Source organism: Rissa tridactyla, chromosome 10, assembly GCF_028500815.1.
Source record: "Rissa tridactyla isolate bRisTri1 chromosome 10, bRisTri1.patW.cur.20221130, whole genome shotgun sequence".
Lineage (NCBI taxonomy): Eukaryota > Metazoa > Chordata > Aves > Charadriiformes > Laridae > Rissa > Rissa tridactyla.
In genome coordinates, this window is record NC_071475.1 from 3,452,628 (window position 1) to 3,465,512 (window position 12,885).

At 40.5% G+C, this 12,885-nt stretch overlaps 1 protein-coding gene across 4 annotated transcripts in view; it reads right to left on the reverse strand.

The window, feature by feature from the left end:
- Window positions 1-8,833, reverse strand: part of EEFSEC (eukaryotic elongation factor, selenocysteine-tRNA specific) — a 128,192-nt gene extending 119,359 nt beyond the window's left edge. For 2 of the 4 annotated variants that reach the window (XR_008468658.1, XM_054215909.1), the window contains exon 1: window positions 8,519-8,833. Coding sequence is in view for 2 of the 4 variants with exons in the window: in XM_054215909.1 (XP_054071884.1) it covers window positions 8,519-8,792 (274 nt within the window). In the remaining 2 variants the exon portion in view is untranslated. The remainder of the gene's footprint in view (window positions 1-8,518) is intronic. The other 2 variants (XM_054215908.1, XM_054215910.1) reach the window with 2 other exon arrangements.
- Window positions 8,834-12,885: the final 4,052 nt, after the last annotated feature.

A 12,885-nucleotide genomic window follows, 5' to 3' on the forward strand; every position in this document is an offset into this window, starting at 1 on the left:
GTAAAAGAAAAATAAGTTTTTAAACAAAACTGTTAGCCCAAATGAATCATCTCTTCTCCAAAACCTGGGGTAAGGGGCCTGGATTCTGATTTTTCACTCCCCCTTATCATCCTTTAGCCCCACAATGCTCCTGCATGCAAATTTATTCATTTTTGTTTAAGCTATCCTCTCTATTCCATTTCCTTTTCTTCCACTATTCACTAACTCTTTCTGCTATTACATCAACATATATGCATGTGTATATATATATGTTTGGGTGGTTGCAACCACCCCTAGAGCTGGTAATGCTGATAATTACAGTCTAATGTAGAATTAATCAGCTGAAGTTTGAAACAGAGATCATAATTCAAATTGGAAGCCAACACTAACCATTTCACGTTCACTTGAAGAGATTAGACAGACCGTGCAAGAACATTTTGGTAGAATAACTGATAAAGAGATGGGAAATAAGAATTATTGGTATTTACTTACCCTGCAATGCTTTTTGGAAGCAAACAGTTTAAAGGAAGCACTTCAGAATGGCTATTTAATCTGAATTTTACAGATAGCACAGAGAATATTTTCTCACAGAATGCACGGTATCTTTGCAATCATAGCTATCGCACAAGCTGTTCAAGTCTTTCTTTGCTGGAGCTCTCACTCAATTTTGCTCCATTATGAGCTGTGACCCTCAGAACACAATGCATTCAAGAATCCAGCTGGAAATTACCACCACAGAACATCCGCCCTTGCTCTTCAGCTCACCAGCCCAACAGTAAGGTTCCTAGACAGAAAACAACTGGCTGCCACACAGAGAAGCAACTTTTTATTCCACTTAAGGGACTTTAACAACGGCAATGTGGGGGTTTGGGTTGCTCACTTGGCTAGATCTGTTGCGTGTCTGCTTTATAATTATAACCTACATTTTTCTTTCCGCATTCTGCTTTTCTAGGGATTTTGATAAACAGTGCTTTACAACAGCCATCCAAGAACATACATTCTAGTACAAACAAACAAAAACAATAGAGAAACATACTAAGGAAGCTAAGTTTATGGCTCCATCAAACTAAACTAGCTATTAAAAGTGGGTTCTATACATAAGCAATGTATCATTCAACTTCTATCTAGCACCTGCTAATTGAAGGCAACTTCTAAATCAAGCTGTAGAACAAATACAGTAGAACCTTATTAAGCCAGTTTGTTGATTAGTAGACCACTGAATTACTGAACTGGACTATTTAGCAAGCAAACATATCCATCATCAGTAAAAACACTACTTTGAAAAGTGTGCTTTAAATTTATTTTGACACAGGTAATTTTAACTACAAATATGCTTCACATTTTACAGTAAGTTGTGCCAGATTTTATGCAGGTATTTATAAGACTTTGCTACATCAGCTGATATTTAAAAACATCTAAAAATGGATTAATAAAGCTTGACCACTCTCCCAAGCAGCTTACAAAATAATTTCAAGCAAGGAGAAACAAAAAGCAAAAGTGAAATGAAAGGGCACGTAGTTGTTTGATGAATGCTTGCACACAGCATGACGGAACAAAGAAATTCTGTTTTTAAATCAATAGGAAGAATGATCAAACAGACTCAGCACCATTACAGCGCTGGGTTATTATGTTTTCCTGAGAAGCTGTCAAGTTGTTGTGTCAAATAATGAAGTGTGAATTAGCACAATTTTGTTGTATACAAGCAAGTATGCACACAAACACTCAAAAGCTTTGTAGAAAAAATGTCCTATATTAGCAAGAGACAATTTAACATTCTAACAAGGTTCAATAAAGCCACTCATGTTTACAATCTACATTTAAGATTGAGAATTCAATTATAAATCACATCTTCAGAACAAGATATGCACAATTTTTTTTTTAAAACCAAACACAGGAAAGAGTACATTTCTGTCAGGATTCTTACAAGAAGTAGAAAAGAATGGGATTATTCACTATAACTTTTGAGACCAGAAGACAATGGCCCTCTGGCTCCTTTTAAACTTTTCAACACATAAAAGGAAAAGAAGACGCTTCCCATTTTGCTTTCTAATATTACTTAAGAGTTGCTGTATAGTTTAGGAGCTGGTTGAACCTGTGTAACTTTCATAGAGAAATCAGCTTCAAGTAAAAAAGTAGAAGAGGGTATAGAATAGAAATTGTAGCAGTCAAGTAGACCAGTCTCGCTGTCACATAACTCAAAAAACATTAATATACAGAGAAGTAAGAAGCTATGCATAATAAATGGCAAGTTAGAACCACTACAACTATGACATAGATAGATAAAAATTCCATAGGTAGATCACTATTTTAATAGTGCCCTGGTACACACACAAAACCAAGTTTTATTCTACTCTTAATCTCACCCGACAAACCCCGTATAGCACAGAAGTGGTTCAAAACATGTTTGGTACAACTACCTTGCTTTTGCTTAGTTATTAGGTGACATATAGAAATGGGGAAAGAAATAAAATAATTGTATACACTAATCCGTGGTTCGCACCTTACCAATTGCTTTACAGGTTAAACTAGATACACTTTCTATAAATACAAAATAAAAAAACAAGCCCTTTTACGCGGATGAAGAGTCATACCACTCACATGCAACTTCAGTGAAAACCAGCTGTTTCATCTCACCTGTGTTACTGACATCCCATACATTTTTATTGCTCAGATATAAAAAGCACTACCCAAACTGTAGATGAAATAAGACTAACCTTCCGTAAAACAGAGGATTTTTTCTTTAGGAATGGGAAAAATTAAGCCGCAGTCATGTTCCAAATCTTCTACTTAATTCTGTTTCAATTCAAAGTAAGGTCACTCCATCCCTGCTGACCTGTTACCCTGTGCACTTATCATTAAGATCCCCATCGTAAGCAAACACTGCCCTCTTGTGCACTGCACCATCCAGTAGACGGAGTTGCACTTTGGGGGCTGGGGAGAGGGGGAATTTTAGAGCAGCAATATTTTTTTATACCAGCTGCCTTTTCTTTATGCATGCTCCTTAATTAAAAGGGTGCCTTTCATTTTAAAATGTCAATACTCCTTTAATTTGTCAGACAAGTATCAGGCACCAGCCAAATTACTTAAAGCGAACTAAAAAAAGACACAGTTTCAATTTCTAGAGAAAAGTGTTTTCATTTACAGAAATAAAATTTATTTATTTACATTTTTAATAGAAAGCAATGTCAGCAATTTACAAGCACCATGAACCCAACAAGTTTAATAGGGTTTAGAAAACATTCACATTAGCGCTAGTTGAACTTTCTTGGCCCATGAGTACTTCCATAACATCAACCACTACATAAAGGCTCATGAACATGAATTACATGACATGGGAGTTGTATTTTAATATTTTTTTCACCAAACAAGGTTCATTATTATAGTATTCGCACTTCAAGCTGGCAGCCAAAGTCCTCAAGAATCTCCAGTGACTTCTCTCTGACCAGAACCGTATCCACTGAACAACACAAGGCGCTCTTTCCTCCAGAGAACAACAGGTTTCCCTTCAACATGTGCATTCAACAGCAAGAGAACCCCATATAAATCTACATCATCCATCTATACACTCTACAACTATAAAACTCTACTTGTTCAATCACCTGGAATGGAAAAAACGAGAACTGTCACATGCTCACAAAGGTGTGAACAAGCAAAAGTTGACACTGACAGAAGTGTATTTTCATTACAGTAACACAAAGGTAACCCTGAGTTTACAAATCCTCTTAAAACTCAGCAAAATAATTAATCTGTGATAAAAATACTTTTTTGCACGCACTATGTTAATCTTACAAATAATCTGCATCTGACTGAATCTGAATGCTGGTAGCAAGACCACATTTCCCTTGATCTCCCAAGACTGTTTTCATTGTACTCATTTGCATCAGCAAGACATGCTTTTGCTACGCTCATTTCCCCCTCCCCAAGCTCTTGTGCAAGTTCAAAAGTCTTGGCCCCTCCAATGTATCAGGTCTGAATTAATACCCTTCCTTAACAGAACACAGCAGCAAAGTGGAAACAGACACTCGGGAGGCAGTTTTCTTTGAAAGGAGCTGCAGGGACAAACGGTGACAATGAAGCTCTAGTTATAAAGTATAAAGGTCAAAGGTTCAGACAGGCATAAGGACTACAAAACTACAGGTTTGTCAGAATTCCCCTCCCCGGGTTTAGACAACCAGGGTCAAGCAGTAGCTTTCCAATTAAAACCCTATAAAGCTACTCTGTCCTTTGAACTTCATAGGGGAGAAAAAAAAAAAAAAAAGACAACTTTCTGTTTTAGAAGTTCTTTTGAGGACCCATCTCAAAATCCAAGAGATAAAGGGCATCTGACAACAGCTCACCTAAAGCAAACACGGCGGCAGCGGCCCTTCGCTGCCTGTGTGGGGGGAAGCCAGGATGAGGTAATCATGTTCTTCTGTATTAGTGTGCTGACCCTTTGTAGGGCATGAAATTAACCATCAGCAAGTAAAAAATCTGCTACTGGTTAAACTACTTTGCTACGCAAAGTGGTCTTAAAATGAAATATGGGGATTGAATTTCTTCTGGCAGATTGACTCATATAACCTCTCTGCAGGCATCCCTTACTGCTGAACTCATTTGAGAAACCATTCCAGACCCTACTGGATGCATAGCTCTGCAACAAACAAATGTAAAAGCAACTCTTATTTCACTTTGCTGAAATTTAACAAAAGAACAGAAGCTTAAAAAAAACCCATAGGGCTGTGACAGAAACTATCCCATCTCAGTGTAAAATTTTAGCAAAATGCCACTCTAAATCTCTATAGCAATAGAAAAATAGTAATGATAAAAATATCGCATTTTGCAGTCGTTCCTTCAGTGCTGAAAGCAAGTATGAGGCTGACATGGGTGCTTCTTACTGCTTGTGACAAGCCAAAGAATTGACCCTTAAGATTCAGTTATTCAGGTTTGTTTTCTCTGTTTAGCAAGTCAGCTACGAACAACTATAAATACAATATTTGTTGTGTTGCTTGATACATGATAGACAGACAAGATCCTGCTAGAGCATAGGAAAAAGTCTTGACATCATTGTAAAATAAAGAATTCTGTTCTTGCTGTTCAAAAGACAGAAAGAAATATGCAAGACAGTGCAAGCCATCCAGCTATCCACAATAACTTAATACCTTCCTGCCACATCAGACACCCAAAAGTCTGCTGTTAAAGAATAAACCAGTACGGTTTAAATGCAAGTGAAAGCCATGATGTAGTAAGCAGTACTGCAGTGAGTGCCTATCATTTATTCCATTCCAACCTTGACTATCACCTTCCAGCTAAAACTTTAAGAAAGCATCTTGGGTGGAACTGTCTGCAACATTTACAATTCCCAGCACGCAGGTAAAAAAAAAAAAGAAAATATCTTTTGATTTAACATTTGATACGTTTTGTTTTCAAGGACAAGTTTTGCAAGAAAAATGTAGCCACACAGAATGAAATACGACTTCTATTTTCCATTCCATTTGGTTACTGCTCAACTGTTCTGCATTCATTTAATCCTAAGGTATTGTCTCCAAATAAGCATCTTGTGAGTGACTGTGAGAAGTATTTGCAAGGTCAAGCACTACAATGCAATACTAGATTCAGCTGTGAAAAAAATCTACTTCAAGAATTACCTAAATACAGAAGCATGTGAGAGAATGGTAAATAGTATAATTTAATCTGTAAGCAGCTTTATCAGATTTGTACAGCAAAGGAATTAACCCTTTGAGCACTGTGGGAGCACAGAAAAGATGACACTTAGAGAGGATGGAACTGGACTAGAAGATAGCCTGGGCACCACTGATGAAAATGGCACCCTGGAAGAGAAGAGCTGAAATAAAAGGAAAAAGAAAGAAAAAAAAAAAAAAAAAAAAAGACCACAGGCTTCCCTTGTGATACCAGTGAGGAGCTCCTCAAAAGGAATGCCTTGAGCTAGTTGCCTTATGGGGGACTGACCAATAATGCCAGTGCTACCCAGCCACAGCTGACAGCATTTCCATGCGACAGGTCACTCAAGCGGGAACCAACTAGTTTACCCCACTTTCAATTAAAAAATAAATAAAAAGAGAGCTTAAAATAAGAGCACACAATAACATATTTTCACACCTGTAGCTTCTGCTTCTACTGCAAAAGCTGCATGCACATGACTAACACAGATGAGAAGGCTGCTTCAGAGCCCTCTGTTGTCATTCCAGCCTCTGATTCCTCACATCCAGCTCCCTTTCCCACAGCTCTCCTAGCTCTAGCTTTTCTGTAGGTTAACTCACAACTACAGCTACTGTGGGACTTAATTTCAGAAGAGCAGTACTTTAAAGAGGTGTGAAAAATCTGAGGTGCAGAATAAACCACGAAAGATAAAGTATTTTGCACTTATGTTTTATTTAAAAACCTTAAATATAGAAAATCTGTAGTAACAGGGAAATCACAGATTCCATCAAAAAGAAAAAAGTAGTAGCATTCCTGGTTGCAAAGAAAATGGTTGGAATGGTGAAACCTAAACACTTATGTTTAGGAAACAGATTAAAATAATCCCAAATTTTTAAAGTATCATTATCTGGGAGGCCTAGTTTTCCATTTCTGAAGAGCTGGAGAAGTTGATAATACTGAAATATGGACACCTAAACAGTGAAGGATGTATCCTGTTACACAAGATATGCTATATTTCAGTTTGAGTTTCACCAAACCATACTAAAACTGTAAGTACCTAAATAGCTTCACAGGCACAGATCAGGTTTTATCATCAAGGTTTCACCTTTTAAAACTGGTAGTAAAAAAAAAAAAAAAAAGGCATCCACTATCAAGATATATGGATGCTATAAAGCAGAAAACCGAAATTTCTAATTCTTTAAACTAAATATTAACACAATACTGCACTTTCTCTACAACTCTTTCTTAACATACGGATTTGCAGTAAGTTACACTAATCAAATGTTTTCATTAAGATACATAATCTGGTATAACTAGAACTAAGCAAGTTTGACATGCTTACGTGTCTGATTGCTACCTGTAAAGAATTATTTTTGCTGGGAAGAAAACTCTATCATGCCATCTAGCCTAGATCTTTTCTTCTCCCAGCATGGCCTATCAATAAGGAAATTCGAATAACTTATTCAACCAACGTGGACAGCTGTGACCTAATCCTTTGAAGCTCTTCATACAAACAACAGGAAGCAACAAGAACTCTATGCATTAAATAGTCACCCCAGATAAGTTTTAAAGTGATTTAAAAAAAAGAAACTGTTTTTCTAAGTTTTCCCATGTCCTCTTCATGAGAAAGTTTACCCCGCTCAGATTAGTTGTTTCTGGCACAAAGGAACGTCAAACTACAAGTCACTCTTCAGCACATCCAAGAAAAGTTACCATTTGCCAAAGTAAACTTTGTTCTTTAGAAGATAATCAGGTGCTTACAATTACTTAAGAATAACAGCTGATTGTGAAGCACAAAAGAAGACTGGGAGACCACAGGTTTCTGGAATTTAGCTCACAGCCTTGCAGCTGTAGAGCACACATTAATGGTACAGAGCACTCTACTGCTGGTGAAATCAGGAAGTAAGTAAATGTTTACTATCCTATCCAAAAGAAAAACAAACAATACAATTCAGTTACTGCTATCACCACTTACAAATAATACATCTGTTCAAAAGGGGGTTAATTCATGCATCATGAAAAGTAAATTGGTCTGAACCTCAGCCTAGCTCAGAAGAAACACAGACTGCATTACAAAACTACCAGTTGACTGCTGGTACTACAAAACCACTAGTTGACACTCAAGAGACATTAGCAATGGAAATGCATAGGAACTGAACGTTCAGAGACCCCTGTAGTTGCAGTTTATCAACCTGTGATTACTTTAAACAGCTGCAAACTCCATTATACCCTTAGCCAAGCACCAACCACTTCTTAACTCCTTTTACAAGAGATAGAAGAGGGCGTTGTTTCTCACAGAACAAGGCAAACTCATTTAAAAAGAACTCTAATGCAAACCAGATTAACCTTCCGATATCCTCCACAAAGACTAAAATGGAAAGTTACTAAATTCCACAAAACTATTTCTACATATAAGATTATCATGCTAGAACTCCCCAGTCTCTCCAAGTTCAGCAAGAGCATGTCCAGCAGGTACACCACAGCTCTCAGCCTGGGAATATCAAACTCTGACAGGTTTAACAAGTGAGAAAGTATAAATTAATATCGCCCTTTAATACCAGAAACAAGGTTTCCATACACAATAAAGAAAACTCTTTCTTCCAAGTAAGCATAAGAAAACTGACCAGGCCTGACTGTCCAAAGCGCACTCGGAGGATTCACATTTACAAACTGTTCTTCTCTGAGCACGGGTGTTTTATTTGAGGGGCAATTACTTGGTGTGACCAACCGACGAGGCCCGTAACAAGCCTGACACCCCACCCGCGCCTTCCCCTCGCCGGGCAGCCGGAGAGCCCGGGGCTCCAACGGGCTCAGGCGAGCAGGAAGGGCCCTGCTCGCCCTTACCGGGGGAAACCGGGACCTCGCCGAGGGCCGGGGTGGACGCCCCCGCTGCCCCCCTTACCGCCGATGATGGTGCGGATGAGGGAGGCGTGCCCCGGGCAGTCGACCAGGGTGAACTGGAGCTCGCCGGGCCCCGGGCCCAGCTGTGGCGGCAGGGCCGTCCGCAGGCAGGAGAAGCCCAGGTCCAGCGTGATGCCCCGCGCCCGGCTCTGCGGCGCCCGGTCGAAGGCGGCGGTGGAGCCGGTGGTGCTCAGCGCCCGGGCCAGCGCCGTCTTCCCGCTGTCGATGTGGCCCAGGACGCCCACGTTAACGTTGAGGACGCGGGGGGCGGCCATGACGGCGCTGCACCCGGCCGGTCCGTCCCAACAGCGCCCCGGCGGCAACGCGGGCCCCACCGCCGCCGTTCCGCCGCCGCCTCAGCCCCGGGCGGCGGGAGGGCCCGGCCCGCCGGGTTACGGTGCGGGGGGACACGGAGGCTGAGGGGACGGCGCGCACCCCCCCCACCCGCACGACGCGGAAGGGTGCGAAACCACGCGTTAAGTGTCACTGAAAGGTGACCCAGAGAGGCAAAACTTAGTCAAACTCATCGCTATTCGTGTATCGGGCAGCCCAGCCCACAGGGTGACAGCACCCGGCCCAGGACGAACAGCCCCGACTCACCTCGGCACCCTCCCACAGGACCCCTCCACCACCTCTGCCCGGCCTCCTCCTCCTCCTGGAGAGGCAATTAAAGCAGTTTACTTTGATGGCCACACACCCAACAGCTGGTGTCCCCTCCCCAGGTGTGTCTGGGGCTCATCAGGCCTAATTGCAGCAGGAGGGAGCCAAGAGCACCGGCTGCAGAGAGCCCTGGGGCAGGGGTTGTTGTAACTGCCCCTGGGGCACCAGCATCTTCCTCTCATCATGCCCACGCTAATTAGGCTGCTGAGTTCAGCGCGCTCGCTGTCACAGCTCACCTTCTTTCTGCCTGCAAGGAGACCCCCACCCTGCCGCCGCTGGAAGGATGGTGCTGAGATTTGATTTCAAAGTCACACAGACATTGCAAATTCACACGAAAAAGCAGGTCAAGATTTGGATCATTTGCTCTCCTTATGCTTAATCACCAATTTCTGTGTTTGCATAATTCATTTTCCTGTAAAAGTATACTTATGTTGTGTAGGATGCTTCCTAAAAGTCTTACCTTTTAGGGATTAAGAATAACCAAGATTAACAAGAGTGATGAAGCTTAGAGAGGCAAAGGGCAGGAGCACATTTCACTGGTTTAAGTCACTTGGCCTTACTGATAACCCAGGAGGCACACAGGGCCAAATGCATTACACCATAAAGCTTAACACATGTGCTCTGCATCCTAATTAGCGACTACTAAATACTCCTAAGAACCATCTCAAATGATAACAGCTGTTCACCAGCCAAGAAGGCAATACTCTATCATGGACCTCCCATAGGTGTCCAACTAGACTAGACTTGCACTACATTCCACAGATATTTTTCTTTGAGAACAGTGCTTTTTTTCTTCCCCTGTGCAGTAATATATTGCTAATAGTACTTAGCATTCACATCTGAATAGCTAATGAATGAGCCAGAAGCATAAGATGACTCGCCTAAGGTTATTGCCAGCATCATAGATTTAGTTCTTAGCTTTGACTCCAGACCCTGGGCTTTTTCCTTACCAAAAAAAAAAAATTGCTTCATATAACAACACTTTAAAGTTAGGTACAAATTTCCCCTCCTTCCCAAACACACAGAAGTCAAGATGACAGAATCAATGACTCAGTGACAGGGGAGAAAAAATAGCAGTCATTCCTAGCGCTTGGTGCTATTTGAGAGACAAGTATCTCCCTAAAGGAAAGAAATGAACTCGCAAGGAGTACTGCCAAGGCACTGAGCTAGCCTGGTTAATCGGCTTGTGGAGCAGAATAGTTCAGCTTGATGGGAGCTCTGTCATGGGAGCCGAATTAAGCATAATGTCACTTTTCAGACCAAGTTCCCAGGCTTTGAGTAGTTTCCTGTTAAATCATAAGGCTCATGTACACTTCATTGCCCCAAACGTCTCAATCTGTTATATCAATACATACTTGCAAAGTGAAGTTCTATTCCCAGAAGAAAAGGCCCTACACAGTTATAATCCACACTGATACCCCTGTATCATATTACCTACCATTTAATTATTTTTTTAGCATTAATTATTAGATGAGTTCAGAAGGAAGAGGTGTAAAAAGGTCCGATTCCTAACCAGAAGAGGGATTAATCAGAAGTCCTCCGAAAAACATCTAAAATAACTGCCATTTTCAACAAGCTTTGACAACGCCTAGAGGTCTAAGAGTTTTTACAGCCCTTGTGGAAACCGGCAATGAGGTAAAGGAGGGGCCTGTTTCGATGGCCCACAGGGCAAGAGGCTACAGCAAGGGCTCAGGTGTGACACATTTTGCTCAACTGCCAACTTACCAACGGAACAACAAGCTGCATTTTGCTCAGACAATAATTAGAGGGATACTGCATAGAACTCATGGGGTGAAAAAAAAAGAGAATTCTTTTTGCTAAGGAGATGCAAGGAGGGAAGATAAAAATCCATGGGGAAAGGGATTTAATTCCACTGCTCACATAAAAATGGTGGCATTTCTTTTATAACCTTATACTCGTGAGTGACCTGCAAGAAGGAGGGGTATGAAGTAGAAATTTGGGTTTGTTCTTAGTTTTCTTCCTTTAGACGCATGAAAGACTTAAAATTCTCTAGATTGGGAAGGCAGTTGTCCTTGTGCAGTGGGAAGGGGAAAAAACCAATTCCCATGTAAATTTGCTACAATGTATACAGTTTTGTTGTTACCACTCAAAATATACCTCTCTCTCTCCAGGATTTTAGAGTCTGTGGATCTGATTTCCCAACATATCACTTGAAGGCACAGCTCTTTGCAAGCTCAGGGTGCACATGGTACCTGTGAAACCAATACATTTAGATCAAGGAGGAGAAATTTGATAGAGACATAAGCACTTTTATTCAGTGTTTTGAGAGGTCCATTCTGTTAGCTTAGTTTACAAAGTTTTAGAATTAATTACAGATTTGGAAATTAAGAGATAGCATTCGTTAAGATTCATCACTCCTATTGCTTTACTGAAGAGTAGGAAAAGCCTTTCAGCTTCTTTTGCAGGAAACAAACCAGAACAACCACACACACACACAGAGGTCCTGATGTTACTAAGACAGAGAGGGGAACATGACAAAATGAAAGAATCCCAATTTCTCCAGATTTTTCTATATCCCCTATGAAGCAAGCAGTTTATAGCATTTAGCTGTTTTCCTTGTTTTCTCCTTAATGTGCCATTCCTCTTCCCAGTTTTTCTCTTTTGTACTGAATTTCTTCCTTAAGAAGTGTTCACTTTAATTGCTAAAGTTTATGGACTCATGGGAGAAAGGGCAGGAAGTCAGACTTTTGGGATAGGGTAAAAATGTAAAGGTCATTCACACACTCACACACACATAGTCTCTCTCACTCCAAAAATAATACACTATTTGACAGTTTCAGGATTCAGCATGTCCCATTGAAATTTGAAAGCTTATGTGAAACTGGGCCACATCCTGTAACCTCAAACATTTAGTCTAGGAAAACAGCTCTCAAGTCTCCAGCTCCCACATCGGGTATCGCATGACGTCTGTGCCAAATAGGAGACCTCAAAGAGGGGGGCAAAAGAAACGTTGGTAAAATGAGTTGATTAAACCTGGGGAATAACAGTTCAGACTGTTAGTGACAGGTATTATTTTTTCTGGTTAACTGGCAGTGAAATATTAAATTATACTTAAAGCATCTATAATATGAGATGGGCAGAATGGTTGAACAACCTACTCATATTCCATCTGGCGGCATGGACAAAGGAGAAAGATGACTCATGCTTTGCAACTTAATTATTTTACCCACCCTCTCTAATGTGTTAGCTGTTAAAAAAAAATCACAAAAAATAAGGTTGAGGTTCAATATATCCTCATACTGATGCATCATAACACATCAGACATCAATCATAAAAGATCATTTAAGCTATTTAAGTTCAATTCTAAACTTTCCAGTAGTTCCACATGTACTCTGCTCTTTCCGGGCAATAAACAATTAATCCTGTGTGGTCTAAAGGCTTAATGTTTATTTTCCCTCACCCAAACCTACTCTTCCCCTCTTTAACTGCAATTTCAGTACAATGCTCAAAGAACATATGGAATGAGTAAAACAATCAATACAATGAGATGTGCCAAACCACTCATAGCTTATGGATGATTGTAAACCCTGTGAAGTGATACTTACTTGAGCAAGTAAGAGAAAGAAGACAGCTTCACATCTAGCAAGCAAACAATTGTTTACTGGCTCTTTTTCATATGGAAATATCCTCTTCTACTGCAAATACAAACTCAAACCATTTTCATAACAATTTCTGCAGGTCAGTACT